The sequence below is a fragment of the Oncorhynchus clarkii genome, chromosome 1, assembly GCF_045791955.1.
Source record: "Oncorhynchus clarkii lewisi isolate Uvic-CL-2024 chromosome 1, UVic_Ocla_1.0, whole genome shotgun sequence".
Taxonomy (NCBI): domain Eukaryota; kingdom Metazoa; phylum Chordata; class Actinopteri; order Salmoniformes; family Salmonidae; genus Oncorhynchus; species Oncorhynchus clarkii.
Genome location: NC_092147.1, coordinates 66391582 through 66413991, shown reverse-complemented (window position 1 = coordinate 66413991; position 22410 = coordinate 66391582). Strand labels below are relative to the sequence as shown.

General features: G+C 42.0%; 1 protein-coding gene across 1 annotated transcript in view; it reads left to right on the top strand.

Annotated features, from left to right (window-relative positions):
- LOC139410666 (ubiquitin carboxyl-terminal hydrolase 54-like) overlaps positions 1-22410 on the top strand; it is a 109339-nt gene that overhangs the window by 58612 nt on the left and 28317 nt on the right. The window contains exon 4 of the mRNA XM_071156055.1: positions 15156-15248. Within this exon, the coding sequence (XP_071012156.1) occupies positions 15156-15248 (93 nt within the window). The remainder of the gene's footprint in view (positions 1-15155; positions 15249-22410) is intronic.

Here is a 22410-nt window from a genome sequence, read left to right as displayed (position 1 = left end):
CATGATGTGCAAGACACCTGCCTCGTCTGAGTGGACTAATCCATTGTGGAGACCGTGGGGATGGCACAGTCCATAACTCTAAGACGTGCTACTGAAATTGTATATGGTTAAGGACAATGGTGAAAAACTAATAAAAATAAAATTATTTTATAACAAATGCGTTTTCTCCTGCATTCGATAGTGGTCGCTGTCTGCGGTTCTGAGACATCAGTGCGCTGTTGAATTGGCACCTTTTCCTAGACCATGTTGCTATGTGGATAATAGCAAAGTTAACCAGCATATTGGTGTTGAGAACAATGTGGCGGTAGCAGCAGCGGAGTTAGGAGACAAGGAAACAGCCCTTGCCTTAGTTGTCTAAGAAAAGTGAGGAGAGAGGAAACCAACTTAATTAGGTCTATAATCAATAGCCTAACTGTTAAATATGCCTGGCTTTATTTATCATTCCTATACAGTAGCAATCAAAAGTTTGGACACACCTACTCATTCAAGGGTTTTTCTTTCTTTTTTACTATTTTCTACATTGTAGAATAATAGTGAAGACATCAAAACTATGATATAACACATAATAGTAAAAAAAATAAAGAAAAACCTTTGAATGAGTAGGTGTTCTAAACTTTTGACCGGTACTGTTTATTTACAGAAACAAGACAGATCCTGCTTATGTTGCCCGTTTGAGTGTTGTCAGATAAACAGGTAAACATGTCAGATAAACAACATCACAAATTTGACAATTTAAAGGCTTTGCACTTGTTTTTGTTGGAACAGCCCCTCTGTTTTTACTTAGAACTTCTTTAGTGTTGTTTACACTATTCCACATTTTCAGAAAAATAATATTAATAATACAAATAATAACCCTCATTTTTCTTGATCTCCCTCTTATTGTTATTATTACTACTACTATTATTATGATAATCATTATACAAATAAGTAATGTAATTATCATTACTAGGCTTTGTATAGCTGCCTGGTATAACCACCATCGAGCTGTAGGCCTAAGAGTGCATTCTGTTTAGTCTTAATACAGTAACTTACTTAGGCCTATATTTCAATACTTATGTAGCCTAATGTATCAATCAATCATTCATTTGTTCATTTGTTCATGTCATCACAAAGCATACGAGTCATTCATTATTTCAAATGCAGTCAAGCATTTTAGCTTCAAAAAATATAATAACAAAGCGACCCTTCAGTAATTGGCGTAAACAATAATTAAACTGTTCAAGTTCGGCAATTGCATTCACGAATGCAACATCACGTCAACAGTCCCTGCTGCCTAAATTGTTTAGTGCATTTTTTTTTAAAAAGGTATAGTTTGTGTGCACTTCCGGTAAATCCCTATACCTTGGTATGGTACCGAAACGGTATGACGGTATGAAAATCTGAATACCACCTAACTCTAGCACAGAATAAGGCACAATTGCCAGAAAATAAGTTTGTGAAAGTGTCTCTTGCGCAGAGATTTTGAGATCCTCTGTCCAACTTTCATCATTAAAACTCCTGTCGGATTTGTCTACGATTATGCACATGCGCAAAGGGATTCATGTACAATCCTAGCAGTCAAACGAGTTATAATCGACATCCTTTAATGGAAAGAGATTTTAATAAGAGTTAAACAAGGCGAATTATCATTGCTGTTGCGACATGTGCACATTTCTTTATAATGTCACATTAGCTCACAATAATTATTATTTTGAAAACAGAATTTTGCTTCTTACGTCGCTACAAGTTACGTCGACATTCCTTCTTAATTTGCTCTATAACGTTATGGGAAAAGAGTTAGACTTCTGTGAGATTTCAGGGGAGGAGCAGTGATTACAGACAGTAATAGACAAGTCCTGTGTGGCACCCTTAGGAAAATATAGTGAAACACAACTCTGAAATACGTGTTAGTATCCTCACTTTGACATGACAGAGAGAGGACGATACATTTCATGTAGCATGATACACACACCCAGAATGTTCTCAGAACATCATGCTCCCGAGTGTAGCTTTAAATATTTCAGTGTGGTGATGTTCTTCACTCGGAGTCTGCTTCCCATACTTCTGGCTTCTCATACCCACATTTTCAGATTAGTCCAATTTCTAAGCTGTCAGTGATATGAAACTTTATGCTCGATCTCGTGATAATCAGCCTTTGTTCCTGACTAATCCCTCTGCTGATGCAATCCTGTAATTACAGATTCCCATGTAGTCCCATACAATGTCAATCCATTGATAAATATAAAACAACAATAACAGCAATTCATTTGTTCTACTGTAAAACAGTCCATTATTTAGTCGTCTTAAAATTCAACCACTGCAAGTCACCACACCAACAAGTCACCAAGTCATCATTGAAGGACTCATGTTAAGTAAATTATTGGTGAAGTAGACTTGAGTCTTATGAAATGCCTGGATAACCAGTCTCTTATTAGTGTACTCATAGACACTTTACTTGATGTAGTGGGTGGGAGACTCTTGTCCACTCTCTCATCCAGAAGGACTCTGAACAAGTGTCCTCATCCAGAAGCCTGAACAAGTGGCTTAAGAAAGTGGTTCTACCATTACCTTCTATAGGACTGCTGCCCAGGCACTGCCAGCTTGACTGGGAGGACCCACTCACACCGTACTTCGGGGGAAATGGGAAAGGCGTTTCCAAAGTTTAATATGGTTCCTGCCAGGCAGTCAGTCGCCTGTGACTTAAGCCAAGCTTCTAGTCCCCATAAACAATTGTCAGACAGATGCTGCCATGCACCATAATTACCCAGCCAAACAACCTGTCATTAGTTTTCACTCTATTTTTGGATCACCATATAATCAGCCATATAGAAATACAGGGGCTTAACTGACTGATAATACCGCCAAAGCTACAAATTAGTGTCAGTTATGAGTAAGGAGACAGAGGGGGGGAGCTGATAATGTATTGTCTGCTGCTGGGAGCCATAACAATATGCTGAAACAGCGTATCGGCAGGCCGGGGGCGAAAACAGTCATTTTTTGTCTTAAATTAAATGCTGTGCGTTAACTAGGCTTCATTAAGTTCTCTGATATTGTCTCTTATTTTGCCCACACACGATTTAACAGGCATAACTTTGTTGAAAAGGTCATCATTTGGGAACATTTGAATATGGGCATATAAAAAGGATTTAAGCAAATAAGTTCTATGCTGAGTTGGAAGTACTCTCTTAGAAAAAAGGATATTTGGTCGTCCCCATAGGAGAACCCTTTTTGGTTTCAGGTAGAACTCTTTTGGGTTCCATGTAGAACCCTCTGTGGAAAGGGTTCTACAGTATGTGGAACCCAAAAGGGTTCTACCTGGAACCAAAGGGTACTTCAAAGGATTCTCCTATGGGGACAGCTGAATAACCATTTTAGGTTCTAGATTGCACTTTTTTTTCAAAGAGTGTGCTGTATGTCAGTCGGTTTGCAATCCACTGTGCATTTAAATGTGTAATCTGGACATATACATATTGCTATATGTTATTAGAATGGTTTCATTTCAGTCTATTTCTGAGTTTAAGTTTGGTTAAGCCTATTGTACAGTATTGTTTTGCTACAGCTCAAAACACTTTGATTGATGTCCAGTACTCACCATGTTAACAGAAACCACTTCTGGTAGCTGCAGTACTCTGGGTTTAATTGAAAAGCCCTAAATCACTGTCCCTGGGTGAAAGGGTTTATTGAAACCAGAGGTACATACAGTGCCTTGCGAAAGTATTCGGCCCCCTTGAACTTTGCGACCTTTTGCCACATTTCAGGCTTCAAACATAAAGATATAAAACTGTATTTTTTTGTGGAGAATCAACAACAAGTGGGACACAATCATGAAGTGGAACAACATTTATTGGATATTTCAAACTTTTTTAACAAATCAAAAACTGAAAAATTGGGAGTGCAAAATTATTCTTTCAGTGCAGCAAACTCTCTCCAGAAGTTCAGTGAGGATCTCTGAATGATCCAATGTTGACCTAAATGACTAATGATGATAAATACAATCCACCTGTGTGTAATCAAGTTTCCGTATAAATGCACCTGCACTGTGATAGTCTCAGAGGTCCGTTAAAAGCGCAGAGAGCATCATGAAGAACAAGGAACACACCAGGCAGGTCCGATATACTGTTGTGAAGAAGTTTAAAGCCGGATTTGGATACAAAAAGATTTCCCAAGCTTTAAACATCCCAAGGAGCACTGTGCAAGCAATAATATTGAAATGGAAGGAGTATCAGACCACTGCAAATATACCAAGACCTGGCCGTCCCTCTAAACTTTCAGCTCATACAAGGAGAAGACTGATTAGAGATGCAGCCAAGAGGCCCATGATCACTCTGGATGAACTGCAGAGATCTACAGCTGAGGTGGGAGACTCTGTCCATAGGACAACAATCAGTCGTATATTGCACAAATCTGGCCTTTATGGAAGAGTGGCAAGAAGAAAGCCATTTCTTAAAGATATCCATAAAAAGTGTCGTTTAAAGTTTGCCACAAGCCACCTGGGAGACACACCAAACATGTGGAAGAAGGTGCTCTGGTCAGATGAAACCAAAATTGAACTTTTTGGCAATAATGCAAAACGTTATGTTTGGCGTAAAAGGAACACAGCTCATCACCCTGAACACACCATCCCCACTGTCAAACATGGTGGTGGCAGCATCATGGTTTGGGCCTGCTTTTCTTCAGCAGGGACAGGGAAGATGGTTAAAATTGATGGGAAGATGGATGGAGCCAAATACAGGACCATTCTGGAAGAAAACCTGATGGAGTCTGCAAAAGACCTGAGACTGGGACGGAGATTTGTCTTCCAACAAGACAATGATCCAAAACATAAAGCAAAATCTACAATGGAATGGTTCAAAAATAAACATATCCAGGTGTTAGAATGGCCAAGTCAAAGTCCAGACCTGAATCCAATCGAGAATCTGTGGAAAGAACTGAAAACTGCTGTTCACAAATGCTCTCCATCCAACCTCACTGAGCTCGAGCTGTTTTGCAAGGAGGAATGGGAAAAATTTCAGTCTCTCGATGTGCAAAACTGAGACATACCCCAAGCAACTTACAGCTGTAATCGCAGCAAAAGGTGGCGCTACAAAGTATTAACTTAAGGGGGCTGAATAATTTTGCACGCCCAATTTTTCAGTTTTTGATTTGTTAAAAAAGTTTGAAATATCCAATAAATGTCGTTCCACTTCATGATTGTGTCTCACAAAAAAATACAGTTTTATATCTTTATTTTTGAAGCCTGAAATGTGGCAAAAGGTCGCAAAGTTCAAGGGGGCCGAATACTTTCGCAAGGCACTGTAACTGCCATTCTGTCTTTGCTTAGGGCAGAGGATCTGAGGTACCTACCTTTGAGAGATGACTTAAGCACTTACAAGTTCCTCCCTATGTGGATGAGCATCAGTCTGTGATGGAACAGAATCTTACATGTACTTTCGTTGGCAGTGTGAATACCTGCCTGACGCCCGAATAGATATCTTTAGCTTTACCCCTCTCTAACATCACCGCTACAGTTTAATCTAATCATGTTGTTTTGAGTTTCTGAAGCATGCAGGGACGCACGAAAGGCCATTGTGTTTGAGTTCACATTCTTCATCAAATGTTTGAAAGTAAAACCTTCATACCGAGGCACATAATAAGAACCAGTTGAGTTACAGGAAATGGGAGAGGGGAAGACATGAGAGGAGGAGAAATGTAGCGTCTAGACACCCCCTGTGTTTGTAAACACCTATCTGCGTGTAACTCTCACCCATGAGTCATGGGTCATGGCTCATTTTAAGATTAAGGACCTTCTGGCCTTAACTAATTAGCTTCCTATCATGTGAAATGAATCCAAAAGAAATGTCAAGACTGATATGTAACATTTAAACACAATGAAAGCTTGTATAAAGTATCTTTAGATTGATTGCAACATTCTAGTGTCTCGTTTCCTAACACCCGGCATTGAGCATCTAGGCCTATTTAATTGACAGCCTATTATGTATAGTAGGGGTGGCAGTTTGCAATGATTTATTTAAACATTTGAATATGTTACTGTAGTCTTACAGAAGAACAATCTTTCAGCTAAAGGATTTGCCACTCAGTTTTCAATTCCCTTGCTCTCATCCAGACTGATCACATATGGGGCTGACTACCACAGCAAATCGTCTGTGTTGTGACTGTCTTAGCATATCTGGTTTTAAAAGATGAAGCAATTGAGTAGCTCCTATTAAAACCGTGTTGGAAAAAAAAGGGGCATGGGAGCATGTAAGCCACACTGCGTTGAAAGGTTCATTGAAAGTCCTATAAATCCCAGGGGGAAATCATGTCACTCTTTCATAAGATGTCCGATTTAGCACTGAAGGACCCAGTTCCATTCGAAATAGGACATTCTTTTTGCCAAAGGACAGCTCCACAATACTCTCTGATATTCCATATTCCAAAAGAAGCGGCCCATGGCATCCCTCTGTCAAGTAAATGTTTTCCAGAATGAAAACTTCACCAGATGGAAATCTGTCCAATCTAGTGGTCCTGTGTGTTGGGTATTTGGGCATCTGTCTTTCATGTGTTCTAGGGCTTGAGATGGAAGGAAGGTAAAAACAACTATGACATAACCCATTTCCTGTCACGACTCACGACTGGAGCAAGAAAACAAAGCAAAGCATGCCTACTTCCTGGTGGCAGCTTAGTACTTCCTGTGTCCTAATCATCCCTGGAGACTTGAGTTAACAGCTTGAGTTGAGCATTTGTCTGCTGTTCAGAATAGCCTTGTGGTGTTTGTTTTGATTATAGTAATTACTTGCACAATTTGTCTCTGTCTGATTTGGTCATGTTTCTAGCCTACAGTTGCTTTGAGCTCCACACCTTCTTTTTAACGATAGATACTGTCCATAGTTCTGATTAAGTGCAGTGTTGGGAAAACATGAGAAATATATCACCTGACATACCATCTCAGGAAACAGATGTCCTGCGGTTCAACAGAGCCCTTCTTCCTCTCTCCCTCCTCCCTCTTTCCTTCCATCAGTTCCTCTCTCCTTCCTGCCTTCTCTTTTTCACATGCACTTCATGATAATGCAGAAACAAATAGTCAACGACGGCTCTTTTTTTTTCCGCTGGGCTATCACTTTCCTCCAGAGCTGTCCAGTCGGGATGACTTTGTCATGCTCTCCTGCCTCTCTCATTTCCATATCATGTACAGAAAGGGGCCCGGGAGATGCCTTGAGGCCAATAGGAGAGCAGCATCTGTGCCGTGTGCCTTCCTAACAACCCTCTCCTCCACGCTCCACAGTCCAACAAGGACACGCAAACCTGGGAACAAATATGTTGAGCTTCACTTACCTGACTTGAGCGGCGTGGCGTGCAAGTGTTGTATAATTGTGACCAAAGTGATCAAGAGGATGTATTCTTGGAATACCTCAGGGCCTCACAGGGCCAGTAGAAATGGCACGTTTGTGAATTGTAGTAGTTGGATCTGTGCTCAGATGAGGAGTAGAGTTGTCGTTTTGTTCTGACATCTGATTAGTATGAGGGAAAGGGCTGGAACATCGCAGTAACAAGAAGCTATGTCCCATGTTAGCATACAGGCATACCTGTCTTCCTTTGGCCCTCCTATCAGTGGCGGTCAGTGCCATTTAAGATGAAGAGGACAATGATTTTTATATGAGCATGTCCTTATTTCTATTACAGTGTATCGGATGACTGTCATTCATATTCCAATCACCCAGCTCAATGTAATATCGATAGGTTTAGGCTACTACATTAGAGGTCGACCGATTAATCGGAATGGCCGATTAATTAGGGCCGATTTCAAGTTTTCAAAACAATCGAAAATCGGTCATTTTGGATGCCGATTTTACCGATTAATTCTTATTTATTTTTTTTCACCTTTATTTAACTAGGCAAGTCAGTTAAGAACACATTCTTATTTTCAATGACGGCCTAGGAACGGTGGGTTAACTGCCTTGTTCAGGGGCAGAACAACAGATTTTTACCTTGTCAGCTCAGGGATTCAATCTTGCAACCTTACAGTTAACTAATCCAACGCTCTAACCACCTGCCTCACAAGGAGCCGCCCCGCCTGTTACGCGAATGCAGTAAGAAGCCAAGGTAAGTTGCTAGCTAGCATTAAACTTATATTGTAAAAAACTATCATAATCACTAGTTATAACTACACATGGTTGATGATATTACTATTTTATCTAGCGTGTCCTGCGTTGCATATAATCAATGCAGTGCGCATTCGCGAAAAAGGACTGTCGTTGCTCCAACATGTACCAAACCATAAACATCAATGCCTTTCTGAAAATCAATACACAGAAGTATATATTTTTAAACCTGCATATTTAGCTAAAATAAATCCAGGTTAGCAGGCAATATTAACCAGGTGAAATTGTGTCACTTCTCTTGCGTTTATTGCACGCAGAGTCAGGGTATATGCAACAATTTGGGCCGCCTGGCTCATTGCAAACTAATTTGCCAGAATTTTACGTAATTAAGACATAACATTGAAGGTTGTGCAATGTAACAGGAATATTTAGACTGATGGATGCCACCCGTTAGATAAAATGAAACGGTTCCGTATTTCACTGAAAGAGTAAATGTTTTGTTTTCGAGATGATAGTTTTCGTATTCGACCATATTAATGACCAAAGGCTCGTATTTCTGTGTGTTATTATGGGGGCATGTGGGCACCAGCAGGCTCGTAAGCATTCATTCAAACAGCACTTTCGTGCGTTTTGCCAGCAGCTCTGCTGTTTATGAATTCAAGCCTATCAACTCCCGAGATTAGGCTGGTGTAACTGATGTGAAATGGCTAGCTAGTTAGCGGTGTGCGCGCTAATAGCGTTTCAAACGTCACTCGCTCTGAGACTTGGAGTAGTTGTTCCCCTTGCTCTGCATGAGTAATGCTGCTTCGAGGGTGGTTGTTGTCGATGTGTTCCTGGTTCGAGCCCAGGTAGGAGCGAGGAGAGGGACGGTAGCTATACTGTTACACTGGCAATACTAAAGTGCCTATAAGAACATCCAATAGTCAAAGGTATATGCAATACAATTGGTATAGAGAGAAATAGTCCTATATTTTCTATAATAACTACAACCTAAAACTTCTTACCTGGGAATATTGAAGACTCATGTTAAAAGGAACCACCAGCTTTCATATGTTCTCATGTTCTGAGCAAGAAACTTAAATGTTTCTTACATGGCACATATTGCACTTTTACTTCCTTTTCCAACACTTTGTTTTTGCATTATTTAAACCAAATTGAACATGTTTCATTATTTATTTGAGGAAAAATGTATTTTATTGATGTATTATATTAAGTTAAAATAAGTGTTCATTCAGTATTGTTGTAATTTTCATTATTACAAATACACTTTAAAAATCGTCCGATTAATCGGTATTGGATTTTTTTGTCCTCCAATAATCGGTATCGGTATCGGCGTTGAAAAATCATAATCGGTCGACCTCTATACTACATAATACTAACATTTTCCTTATACCCATTATGAGGTTGCTACAACCTAGCCTATAAATTAAAGTTTACAACATAGGTGCACAGGTCGAGATCGTTTTTTATTATCAAGGTGACAGACAGTGACACATTCAATGCCGCCTTGCACACTCTTGCCCTGCATCTAAATTATTTAGGGTGTAATCATTAGTCCAACAGTTGCAAACAAATTCAGGTATGTTTATCCCCATTTTGTTCCGTTTGTTTCCGTTTCAGAAATGTTTTTCAACAGAATCGGCTGAATGAATACACAGCTGATCACACGCAAACACAGTACACTTTCATGGCAACCACATACAAACAGCATGATCACTTTGCTCGTAGTAATTCCTTCTTGCATCTACGTGCTCTCCTATCTCACCTTTTCCCTTCGCTTGTGGACTTCAGTGCACAACACATCAGCTGTCTGTGACCAGGCGAAATAACCTTTCCAAGCCAAACCTTCATATCATAACCGCTAACCGCTACACAGCCTACATCGTCACCATAATAGCTAATGTCATAGTCAACATAGCTAATAGAACTTACACATTAGTAAACCCATGCTGCAAGAGCTCTTATAGCTTGCTGAGAACGTCCTCCAGAAGTTGTCATTACTGTGTAATTCTGTAGAAGGGGTGTGAAAACCATGAGCCTCCTAGGTTTTGTATTGAAGTTAATGTACCCAGAGGAGGATGCAAACTAGCTGTCCTCTGGCTACAATGGTGCTACCCTACAGAGTGCTGTTGAGGCTACTGTAGACATTCATTGCAAAACAGTGTGTTTTAATCAATTATTTGGTGACATTAATATTTTTAATAGAGTTTTATAAAAAATATATATATATTTCACAATTTAAATTTGTATGAAATTCACTGAGGTGAATGGTCCTCCCCTTCCTCCTCTGAGGAGCCTCCACTGCCTCCTTCCAATCCCATATGGAGAGGTACCTTCCTTTTCTGCTCTCTGCTTTGTTTAGTACAGTTGTGGACTGGACAGTGTTTCCATCCTGGACATCTGTCTCTAAGACGAACAGACCACCACAAAGAAAGAAGGGTTCACAAACCTGGGAAGAATAGTCTGTGTGCGTCGGAAGAATGCCATGGTCTGGATCTGCACTCCGCAGTGGGAGAACAAGCAACATATTGGACCTGGTAGGGGGCATAGGACAGGAAGACAAACACAAACCAGGAATTGTGCTGATTGCGCATTATGCACATATGATCCCATTCTCTCTCCATGCAATATAGACTCAAAAGCTATATTTTCTGTTATTCTAATTTAGCCCTTGTAAAAGAACTGCAGTAACACATACTACTTGCACACAGACACTGATACCATACCGGCCACTGCTCATTAAGGCGGGGAGCTATTCATCATGGCCTAAAAAGGTTTTGCATTCACGCCTCCACCTTCGGAATGAAATCGGTCATGCCACATGTTCTTTCCTAAGTCTTGTCTGAGGGGTAGCCTTGGAATGAGGCGGTTCCCTGGGTATTGTGATGCTCACCCTTCTCTGATTGGGTGAGTAAACCAGTCAGTGTTGTTGGGTCTTTGGGGTGTGATTGGTTGCATAGTGCCGTACAAGCTGCACCGAGGCAGGCTGGATGGAGGGCTAGCTACAGTAGCTTTTTCCATGTGGAGGAGAGGTTAGAGATGTTGATTTAGACTGCCTCTGGAAGTAAAGATGAAACACTCAGTTTAATAATGTAGGGATGTGGGTTTGCTGTGTGTTTGGGCAGTGCATGCATGCGTGTGTCTCTCTCCATATGTTTGTGTTGTTGGGGTTAGAAGTTGTCTGTTTTCCCCCTCCACTGCCACCTCCCTTTCTCTGCTTAAGTGTAATCTGCTAATCCTGCTTTAAGTGCTGTCGTCATGGCAGCATTAAAGCTGCAATTTTGCTCTTTTTGTTATATCATCGATTTGCATCTCTTCCAGTCGGATTTTCCCACTTTTTATGCTTCTCGTTCCTGGATCAGTTCCCTGAAACACTTTTATCACAAGTGATGGCTGACAGATTGAAGGCATTATCAGGGACAGGGTCACACAGAGTGGCAACACAGCAGGGGTCTCGTAAATAAACTGAATATACATTCCAACGATTCTGGAATGGATGAGAGGAAATTCCCAATGTCTCCGATTACATACTTCAGAAAAATAACTGAAGGCCTGTGGTATCACACACTCAGTTTATCTGTTGCTGATGTTCAGATTGTTTGGTGCATAGATGGAATGTTCTGGCATACTTTTTGTCAGACTGACGGGCACATGATGTTACATATGGTTTCACCTGGCATTTGACCCCAACTCACAGCTCTTTGAGTCCAGGTGAAACTGAAAGTCACATTTTTGGTCTCATCCAGGTGTTGAGGCATTCCTTTGAGTTTCTGTGAAGCTGCTGCAGTGCAGATGGTCTGGTGTATTGTCCGGTTATGAAACCTGGAGGAGAGGTCCAGATCTGGGAGATGTTAATGTGTGCGTGTGGCTGACAGCCTCCTTATGGCTGTCTTATGGGGCATTACCAGCAACCTCTCATCTTAAGATACTTCTCAGGATAGAACTCATCTCTCATCACTCTCTTTGGGATGTTTTGATCTCAACGTGAGCGTTTCCAACCCCACAGCCTCCGGCCCAAATCAAGCTGATAGCCTACTCAAGGGAAGGCTGTACTAACAAAACAATGTTTTGCTGTCCATAGTGACAAAGCTCTGGAAGGTTTCCATTTTGAGAATTGTACCTAGTTATCATTCTGAATTTATTGGCCTATACAACAAAAAATTTGGGCCACTTAAATCATTGTATTTGACACATTGCCTTTTTACATCTAGAAATTAATGCATGTCAAATCTAATTTTATTTTATCACGTGCCGAATACAACAGGTGAAATGATTACTCACAAGCCCTAACCAACAATGCAGTTTTAAGTAAATATATACTAAATAAACTAAAGTTTTAAAAAGTAACACAATAAAATAACAATAACGAGAGTCACTTTACCCCTACCTACATTTACTTATTACCTCAATTACCTTGACTAACCTGTACCCCGCGCATTGACTCAGTATCGGTAGAATCGTAGAGAGGCCTGTCAGTCTCTGTTAACCTAACACCCCCTAACCTTCCTTTTTCTATCTCTCTGTTCCCTCTGTCTCAGACACTACCACCTTCACATTTTTCACACCAATCATGATCCACCCTAAATGATCACCCAATACTGTACAGTACAGCTGTGCTATCTTAATTTGATCCTTCTGTTGTCACAGATAATAAAAAAGTATTCTTAAATCACTAATTTCCACTTTAAAATGTCAGACTTGATTTATCCTAACTAAAAATGGATCAACCCCTAGAAAAATGTCCATTAATTATAATCCACATAATAATTTGCATGTCTTGTTGCTGCAGACTTATTTTCCTGCTGTGAGAAACTGGTCAAATTATAATAGTACATCTGTACGTCAATAGCACTTATGCATAGATAATGAACAGAGAGTAGCAGCAGTGTAAAAAAGGAATAATAATAATTGATATGCTTGATGTTGGTAAATGTTAATCAAGGAACATCTATTAGTTTTATAGTTCAACCTCACAGTTCTTGTACTTCTTGTATCTCAGTCAGCAGTGTCACAACATGGTCCTTAAACCGCCTCAGTGCTTTTTTCCTACTGCTTCAACCAACTTATACCAGCTGTAATAAACTAAAGTCCTTTCAAATTTAGTCACCATCATAGTGTTTTATCACGCACTTGGACAGATTGTATATTCACGCCTGAGGAAGTATGCAGCGTTAAGAAGTGGTATTGGCTCACACTGTCCTGGAGGAGTCTCTTGCCTTGCAGAAACTGTTTGAGGAGGTCACCGGAGGTCAGCTATATTGACCTTTGGAGGCCTGTCATGCTCAATGCTGTTGATTGCTATTAACCCGCTCCACTGGGCACTAGTGCTGTAATGCCTGGCTCTGCTGGAGGCCAACAGATGCTCCAGGCTTGCTGCTCACTGAGGTATTACTCATGCCTGACCACACTCACTATTTACCCCCTAATGTTGTTTGAGTTTAAATTAATTGAAGCAATGTTTTAGTTTGAATACTTAGGGGAAAGTTTGGATAGCTGTTTATATCGCTGCATAAATGTATTGCCGTACAGTATAGAGTGACAATTGGTTCCATCATGATTGGTGTTTCAATTGATTGAAGCCATGTTTGACGTACAGATGTACTATTATAATTTGACCAGTTTCTCACAGCAGGAAAATAAGTCTGCAGCAAACAAGAATGGCAAATGATTATGTGGATTATAATTAATGGACATTTTTGTATGGGGTTGATCCATTTTTAGTTAGGATAAATCAAGTCTGACATTTTAAAGTGGAAATGAGTGATTTAAGAATACTTTTTTATTATCTGTGACAACAGAAGGACCAAATTAAGATAGCACAGCTGTACTGTACAGTATTGGGTGATTATTTTGGGTGGATCATGATTGGTGTGAAAAATTTGAAGGTGGTAGTGTCTGAGACAGGGGGAACAGAGAGATAGAAAAAGGAAGGTTAGGGGGTGTTAGGTTAACAGAGACTGACAGGCCTCTCTATGATTCTGCTCAGTGATGTGTGGCAGCCTGGCAGCAGGACCATGACATGGGCACTGTGGGGTCGGGGTAGACACTAGACAGGTGGGGGTGGACCCTGTCCCTTTGGGGGTACCCAGGCAGGGTGCCAGATGGGAGATGGTATGCCATGGAGCCTACCGACAGGAAACTGCCAGGGCCACGTTTGTTCCGCTGACAACCCGCATCTCAGCTCGACCTGGGCAAGCGTACATTCCTCAAAGTGATAGGCTTCAGAGGGGGTCTCTCACACACATATACCCAAGACACACACATACACACATTCTCTCTTTCTCTCTCACCTCTCGCTCTCTCTCTATTCCACCTTCTGTCCCGTTCTCCCGCGGTCTAGCGCGCACTATCTTTCTCTTTCTCCCTCTGTCTGTCTCGCTCCCCCATCAGTCTTTATTCCTTCTTCCCGTAACTCCCGGTGAGGCGTGCAGGATTCCTCCCATGCTGAGGGGATTAAGAGCCTGGGAGGGCATCAGGGATCTGATTGGTGAGGACCTGCTCTTGTTCCTATTGGATGGGCTTGGGACAGTACAGCAGTGGTGGGCTCTCAGAGCCAACGGGAGATTGGACAGGACAACAGTGGGCTCCACTGTGGTTGTGTAACTAACCTCAAATCCAGGGAGGAACATCCTTTAGCATCAGGTACGAGTTAGCGAGGGAATTCCACTGGTTTTTAGAGTTAGATTTCCACAGATTGACAGTCCCTACTCTCTCTAAGGGTTTTGAATCTGTGAAAAGCTTTGACCTTTGGAGCGAAGCACCGGCACTTAGAGGGTGGGAAAGTCAAACGCAGGCAACGCAGCGGAGCAAATGTTTGTCACATGCTCCCGTTGCATTTTATATCAGACACGCACTGCGGGGATGTCGACCATCTGAGGCAGCAGCGGAGGCGACACAGAGACAATCTGACTGTCAGCTTTGTCTCTCTCAGGGGTTCGATGGAAACACTCTACCAACCTTCTAATGTCCCGCACACAGCACCTTTCTGTTGTTTACTCAGTAGACAACTCAAGACTCCATTTAGAAATCAGGAAATGAGATGGCCTGAGGAGCATTTTCATGTTTTGTCTCACTCCTTCCTGCTCTTGTTTCCCACAGGTCCTGTGGCACCTGGACATCTTTCGCCGGAGCTTCCGGCAGCTGACCACACACAAGTGCATGGAGGACTCGTGTATCTTCTGTGCCCTGAAGGTAAGAGTCTAGACTTGTGGGTGGAGAGAGGATGGGGCCTGGGGTTGGAGGAGTTGATTCACTTATTCACCAATCCTTTCCAGGTAATGCCTTCCAAAGAATGCAGATAGAGGATGGTTATTTTGATATTGGACTGTTGCGTTTATTTTAACACTAAATCTAGGAGTTTTTTTTCTCAAGTGACTTTTGTGGATTTAGCTGAGTGCCCCCAGAGAGATGGAGGACCATGCCTTTGAATGTGAACATGTGTATCTCAGCATGTGAATTGTCAGTAAGTAAGTCATCTACCCTGGTGTGGACAGGCAGTGGTTGGATGCCTGGCCACTGGTTATGGATTATGTACCATGGATCTCTCTCTGACTGTCAGACTCCTGAACAGCTAGTCAAATGGCTACCCAGACTATTTGCATGGCCCCCTCCCCCTCTGGAACGCTGCTGCTACTCTCTGTTATTATCTATGCAGAGTCACTTTAATAACTCTACCTACCGGTACATGTACATATTACCTCAATTACATCGACACCGGTGCCCCCACACATTAACTCTGTACCGGTACCCCCTGCTATATTGCCCTGCTATTGTTACGTACTGCTGCTCTTTAATCATTTGTTATTATTATCTCTTACTTTTTTTTGTTGGTATTTTCTTAAAACTGCATTGTTGGTTAAGGGCTTGTAAGTAAGCATTTCACTGTAAGGTCTACCTGTTGTATTTGGTGCATGCGACAAATACAATTTGATTTGATCTGGACATACTGCTGAATGTAGATCATTGGCTTTAGCCAGCTCCCCCCCCTCTTTTTTCTTTCTGTCTCTCTTTCTCCCCCTTTCTCTCTCATTATGGCTGCTCCCTCCAATCCCCCCTCTCTCATCGCTCTTTGTTTTATTATTACATTCCATCTAATGTGCAGGAATGCCACTGGCACTCTCCATCAAACGTTCAATATCTCAGTTGGGAATGAGAGGCTCTCTCCTGTGCTTTCCCCTGTCCGTTTGTCTCTGTCGGTCTGTCTGTCTGTGTGGAGTGGGACTTGACTCAATGGTTCTCTCTCTGTTTCACCGTGATGGTCCGTCTCGCTGTCTTAACGTGTCCGTGACCATCTCTTTCTCACTGTGACCAATGACCATTCTCTATATATCTCACCATGACCGTGTATTTCTGTCTGAGTGTGGTCTATCTAACTTAGATGTTACGCAGTACTGGGCTCTTTGTCGGGCATTCCAAATCTCTGTCCGATTGTCTGTTTCTTTGTCTGGCTGGCAGAACCAGACTAGCTTTGCCTCTATTCTACTTTCATTACACCACCAGACTCATTCTGTGGGCCAGAAGTTATTTTTTTCCCTGTTTTGATCCCTGATTCGATGTTAAGGAGGAGGTGTCACAAACTCACACACACCCGAGGTGACAGTCGGGCTGCGTAAATGCCTTTTGAGTGGCTGCAGGATGGCACTTCACACACTCAGCCGTGTGGGATTTTTTACCCCCAAATGCAGATTTAATGAGCTCTTGTGAATCTGAGTGGTGTGATCTGCGATGCATTAGGGCTGCAGGGCCATCAGAGGGGTTTGATGGTGACATTTGAAGGCATTTCTGATTCCTTTGTGGGTCTGTGGCAGGCAGGCAGGCAGGCAGGCAGGCAGGCAGGCAGGCAGGCAGGCAGGCAGGCATGGCTTAGAGCAGCTGAATCTGGCCAGCTGGCAGGACTTGGAGAGTGAAAGAGCCCTGTGGGTTCAACGAGGCCATCCTTTTAGCTACTGGCTAACTAGGTCTGGTCCTTTTGACTGTGATCGGTTAGCTGGTTTCACACTTGTGTCTACTGTACCTCAGTGTGAGTCATAGTCATTGTAGGCTTAACTGTACTTCTGCTGCTCCCTCTGTACTTTCTCTCTCTCTTTCACTCCATCTCCCCCCACCCCCCTCTCTCTCCTGTTCTCTCTCCCCCTCTGCTCTCTCCATCTCTCCGTATGCCCCCTTTCCATTTTCCTCCATCTCCCTCTCTCTCCCTCCCTCTGGTCTCTCTCTCTCTCCCTATGCTCCCTTTTCCTTTTCCTCCATCGCCCTCTCTATCCCTCCCTCTGGTCTCTCTCTCTCTCCCGTTCTCTCTCCCCCTCTTCTCTCTCCCCCTCCTCTCCCCCTCTTCTCTCTCCCCCTCTTCTCTCTCCAACTCTCCGTATGCCCCCTTTCCATTTTCCTCCATCTCCCTCTCTATCCCTCCCTCTGGTCTCTCTCTCTCTCCCGTTCTCTCTCCCCCTCTTCTCTCTCCCCCTCCTCTCTCCCCCTCTTCTCTCTCCCCCTCTTCTCTCTCCAACTCTCCGTATGCCCCCTTTCCATTTTCCTCCATCTCCCTTTCTCTCCCTCCCTCTGGTCTCCCTCTCTCCTCTCTTTCTCTCCCTCTCTCTTGATGTTTCAGCCTTATCGGAATTCACCAGGGCTCATTTGAGGGGTCGATTACAGGGCATTTCTGCCAGGCATTTAATTTGAGAAGAATTATTAGGCTATGATCATTTATCCTCTCCCAACTTCTTTCTCTGCCGCTCCTGTTCTCTCTCCCTTACCTCACCCACCTCTTCTCTTCTCCTCTCGCTCTCTCTCCTCCTTGCGCAAGATAAATTGAGGTGCAGCGGCAGGGCAAACGTGTGTATGTGTGTGCGCGTGCGTGCGTGCGTGTTTGCACAACTGCATGCACACCTGTGGGTGTTTGTGTGCCTGCATGTGTCTGTGTCCGCTTTCCCAATAAACACCCACATTGTTCAGGGTGTTTTTTGATTAATTAAGGAAAGAGAAAGACATTATAATGGGCCATCTTCTCTCAGTAAGTCTAGGTTGTGGTATGAGAATAGTCCATTCGTAAGGATGTCTTGCACCTGAACGTGTCATGCCCTGGTGAATACCTGAATACTCGGAGGCAGTACAGTGACAGTGGGAAGTACAAAGCTATAATACTTTCCCCTATGGCTGTTAACTCGTATGTTTTACATTATGGCTGTTAACTCGTATGTTTTACATTATGGCTGTGATGAAGTGTTTGGGTTAAAGGGATAATCCACCCCCAGAAATAAAAATCCTGAAACTCCTGTCAATTTGGTGAAGGCCTATGTTCTATCGGTGGGTAAAATACAATCTTCCCCCCATGGTTTAACTTCTAAGTGGTCCGCCTGTGAAAATCAGGAAATCGTGTAGGAACCTGTCATAGCTGTATAATTCTCGTCACTGAAGATACTGGATTACACACTATCCCATTTTACAATGCTATTAAAACAATTGCCTGCACTCCAGATCACCCAATCAACCAATAGATGGTATGGCCATGCTTGTCTAGAACACATCCGTCCGTTAATATCGTCATGACAAAGTATAGATTTAGTTTAGATGTGCTCAATCTAAACAGTGTACTAAATTATTCACCTCCGTTTGTCCTTCAAGTACCATGTCGCAATTTGCCCTGTCTGTAGGAAACCGAGATGTTACAGAAAGGAGGAGATAGTAATTCCATTGGGCAATGAATGGAGAAAAGCCCCACCCAACTGACTGTCGACCAATCGCATGCACGTTGGCATGCTGCGTCACGCGGTTGCTAAGCTAATCATTACGCAATCCAATTCTAATGGAGTTTCCCCATCTCAAAATGATCTCTGTGGGAAAGGAATGTAATGCTGCTCTCGCTCTGGGAAGAGATGCCATTTATATCTCAGTGTAAGAAATGAACTGTAAGTTGAACTTAGAGCTAGCTAGCTACTTCACATGCTGATATTGGCTTTGGTATTATTGTGTGTATGTTTTCTAGCTAGCTACCTAGCTAGCCAGCCAGCCCAGGGAGAGAGAGAATATTGCATGTTGGGTTCTGTAGTAGACTTGAGCTGCAATAGATTTCGAAAAAGAGTTTCACAGGTTTCTACCAATCTTGTTCTTACGACAAAATGAAACATTTGTTGCAATTTTTTCTCTCTCTACATATTAGTGTTATTTAGCACTGTTTAACACTGTTAATAATAGGAATTCGTGGTTTGGGGTGGATTATCCCTTTAAGGAGGCAGCAGGCTTCCCATCAGAAACAGTTCAGAACAGTTTGTGCATATATTATGATTACATTTTGTGATGTTTTGTTCGTTTTGGTATTCTACAAGTTTTTTTTCTGGCTCTTCGTGTACATGCCATTTTTTTCTCGAGGCAAGCCGAAATCAGTAGCCAAAGTCTATGCCCCTTTGTCTGTGATTGGTCAACGGTAGGGATTCTTCAATTAAGTGTTTGTTGTCATTCAACGAGAGACAACACTTTTTCATGCACATTTGGTCATTTGAGAAATTCTGCATCAAACATCTTAGTTAGATGTAAAATTGTCGACTAAGATCTCGGCAAAAACGTCAAAAATAATGACAGATTTCTTGAGTTATCTTTATTTTGAGTAAGTCCTCTTAAGATGTACAAACAGTACTAATAGCTGTTTTTTTCTTATTTTTCAAGCGGCCTGATTCACGCAGTCTCTGAACGGTTGATGTTGAGATGTGTCTGTTACATGAACTCCGTGGAGCATTTATTTGTGCTGCAATCTGAGGTGCAGTTTACTCTAATGAACTTATCCTCTGCAGCAGAGGTAACTCTGGGTCTTCCTTTCCTGTGGCGGTTCTCATGAGAGCCAGTTTCTTCGTAGCGCTTGATGGTTTTGGCAACTGCACTTGAAGAAACGTTCAAAGTTCTTGAAGTTTTCCACATTGACTGACCTTCATGTCTTAAAGTAATGATGGAATGTTTTTTCTCTTTGCTTATGTGAGATGTTCTTGCCATAATACGGACTTGGTCTTTTACCCATACCTTGTCACAACACAACTGATTGACTCAAATGCATTAAAAAGGAAATAAATTCCACAAATGAACTTTTTAAACTTTTAATTAATTCCAGGTGACTACCTCATGAAGCTGGTTGAGATAATGCCAAGAGTGTGCAAAACTGTCATCAAGGCAAGGGTAGCTACTTTGAAGTATCTAAAATAAAAAATATATTTTGATTTGTTTAACACTTTTTTTGGTCACTACATGATTCCATAGGTTTTATTTCATAGATTCGATGTCTTTAATATTATTCTACAATGTAGAAAATAGTAAAAATAAAGAAAAACCCTTGAACGAGAAGGTGTGTCCAAACTTTTGACTGGTACTGTAGATAAACTCTTTTGCTAAATAGTATGGTCTACAGCTTATCATGAGGTATTCTAACTCGGGCGCACAGAACCTTAACAGAAAAAGTTTCAAGATGATCCGAAAAAAGGTGTTTTACAAAAACGTTCCTAAAAACCTTTATGGATGTTACATTGCCTGTAAGAGTCACCCCTTCTATCTATATAACACTGTAGAACACGCAAAATAAACTAAATGAACTTTATTTGTAGATGGTCAGATTGACTTTCCCATGGAATTGACCATATACTAATCAACAGTATATTTATTCTAAGGATGAAGACTTTATAAAACACTATAGGAAGTGAGTGTTAACTTGATGTGAAGGATATTTGCCAGCTTCTGGTTGCAATCAAAATACAGTGCATTTGGAAAGTATTCAGACCCCTTGACTTTTTCCACATTTTATTACATTACAGCCTTCTTCTAAAATGTGTTAAATTGTTATTTTTTTACCGTCATCAATCTACAAACAACAATACCCCAACATTGACAAAGCAAAAACAGTTTTTTAGACAGTTTTGCAAATTTATAAAGATATCACATTTACACAAGTATTCAGACCCTTTACTTTGTCGAAGCACCTTTGGCAGCGTTTACAGCCTCGAGTCTTCTTGGGTGATGCTACAAGATTGGCACACCTGTATTTGGGGACTTCCTCCCATTATTCTCTGCAGATCCTCTCAAGCTCTGTCAGGTTGGTTCAATCCTGTTCAAGTCCGGGCTCTGGCTGGGCCATTCAAGGACGTTAAGAGACTTGTCCCGAAGCCACTACTGTGTTGTTTTGGCTGTGTGCTTAGGGTTGTTGTCCTGTTGGAAGGTGAACCTCATCATCATCATGGATCTCTCTGTACTTTGCTCTGTTCACCTTTCCCTCGTTGTTTTCCTGTTGGAAGGTGAACCTTCGCTCCAGTCTGAGGTGCTGATTGCTCTGGAGCAGGTTGTCATCATGGATCTCTCTGTACTTTGCTGTGTTCATCTTTCCCTCTATCTTGACTAGTCTCCCAGTCCCTGTCACTGAAAAACATGATGCTTTCACCACCATGCTTCACCGGAGGGATGGTGCCAGGTTTCCAACCGGGCGTGACGCTTGGCATTCAGGCCAAAGAATTCAATCTTGGTTTCATCAGACCAGAGAATCTTGTTTCTCATGGTCTGAGAGTCCTTTGGGTGCCTTTTGGCAAACTCCAAGTGGGCTGTCATGTGCCTTTTACTGAGGAGTTGCTTCCATCTAGGCACTCTACCATAAAGGCCTGATTGGTGGAATGCTGCAGAGATGGTTGTCCTTCTGTAAGGTTCTCCCATCTCCACTGAGGAACTCTGGAGCTCTGTCAGAGTGACCATCCCCCGATTGCTCAGTTTGGCCGGGCGGCCAGCTCTAGGAAGAGTCTTGGTGGATCCAAACTTCTCCCATTTAAGAATGATGGAGGCCACTGTGTTCTTCGGGACCTTCAATGCTGCAGACACTTTTCCGTACCCTTCCCCAGATCTGTGCATCGACACAATCCTGTCTCGGAGCTCTATGGACAATTCCTTCAACCTCATGGCTTGATTTTGCTCAGACATACAATGTCAACTGTGGGACCTTGCATAGACAGGGGTGTGCCTTTCCAAATCATGTGCAATCAATTGAATTTACCACAGGTGAACTCCATTCAAGTTGTTGAACAATCTCAAGGATGATCAATGTAAAATGGATGCACCTGAGCTCAGCTTCGAGTCTCATAGCAAAGGGTCTGAATACTTATGTAAATAAGGTATTTCTGTTTTTTATATTGAATACATTTGCAAAAACCTCTAAAAACGTGTTTTTCTCTTTTTCATTATGGGGTATTTTGTGTAGATTGCTGATTATTTGTATTTATTTAATGAATCTTAGAACAAGGCTGTAACGTAACAAAATGTGGAAAAAGTCAAGCGATCTGAATACTTTACGTATGCACTGTATGTGAACCCTGTGAATTTATCAATCAATCAATCAAATGTATTC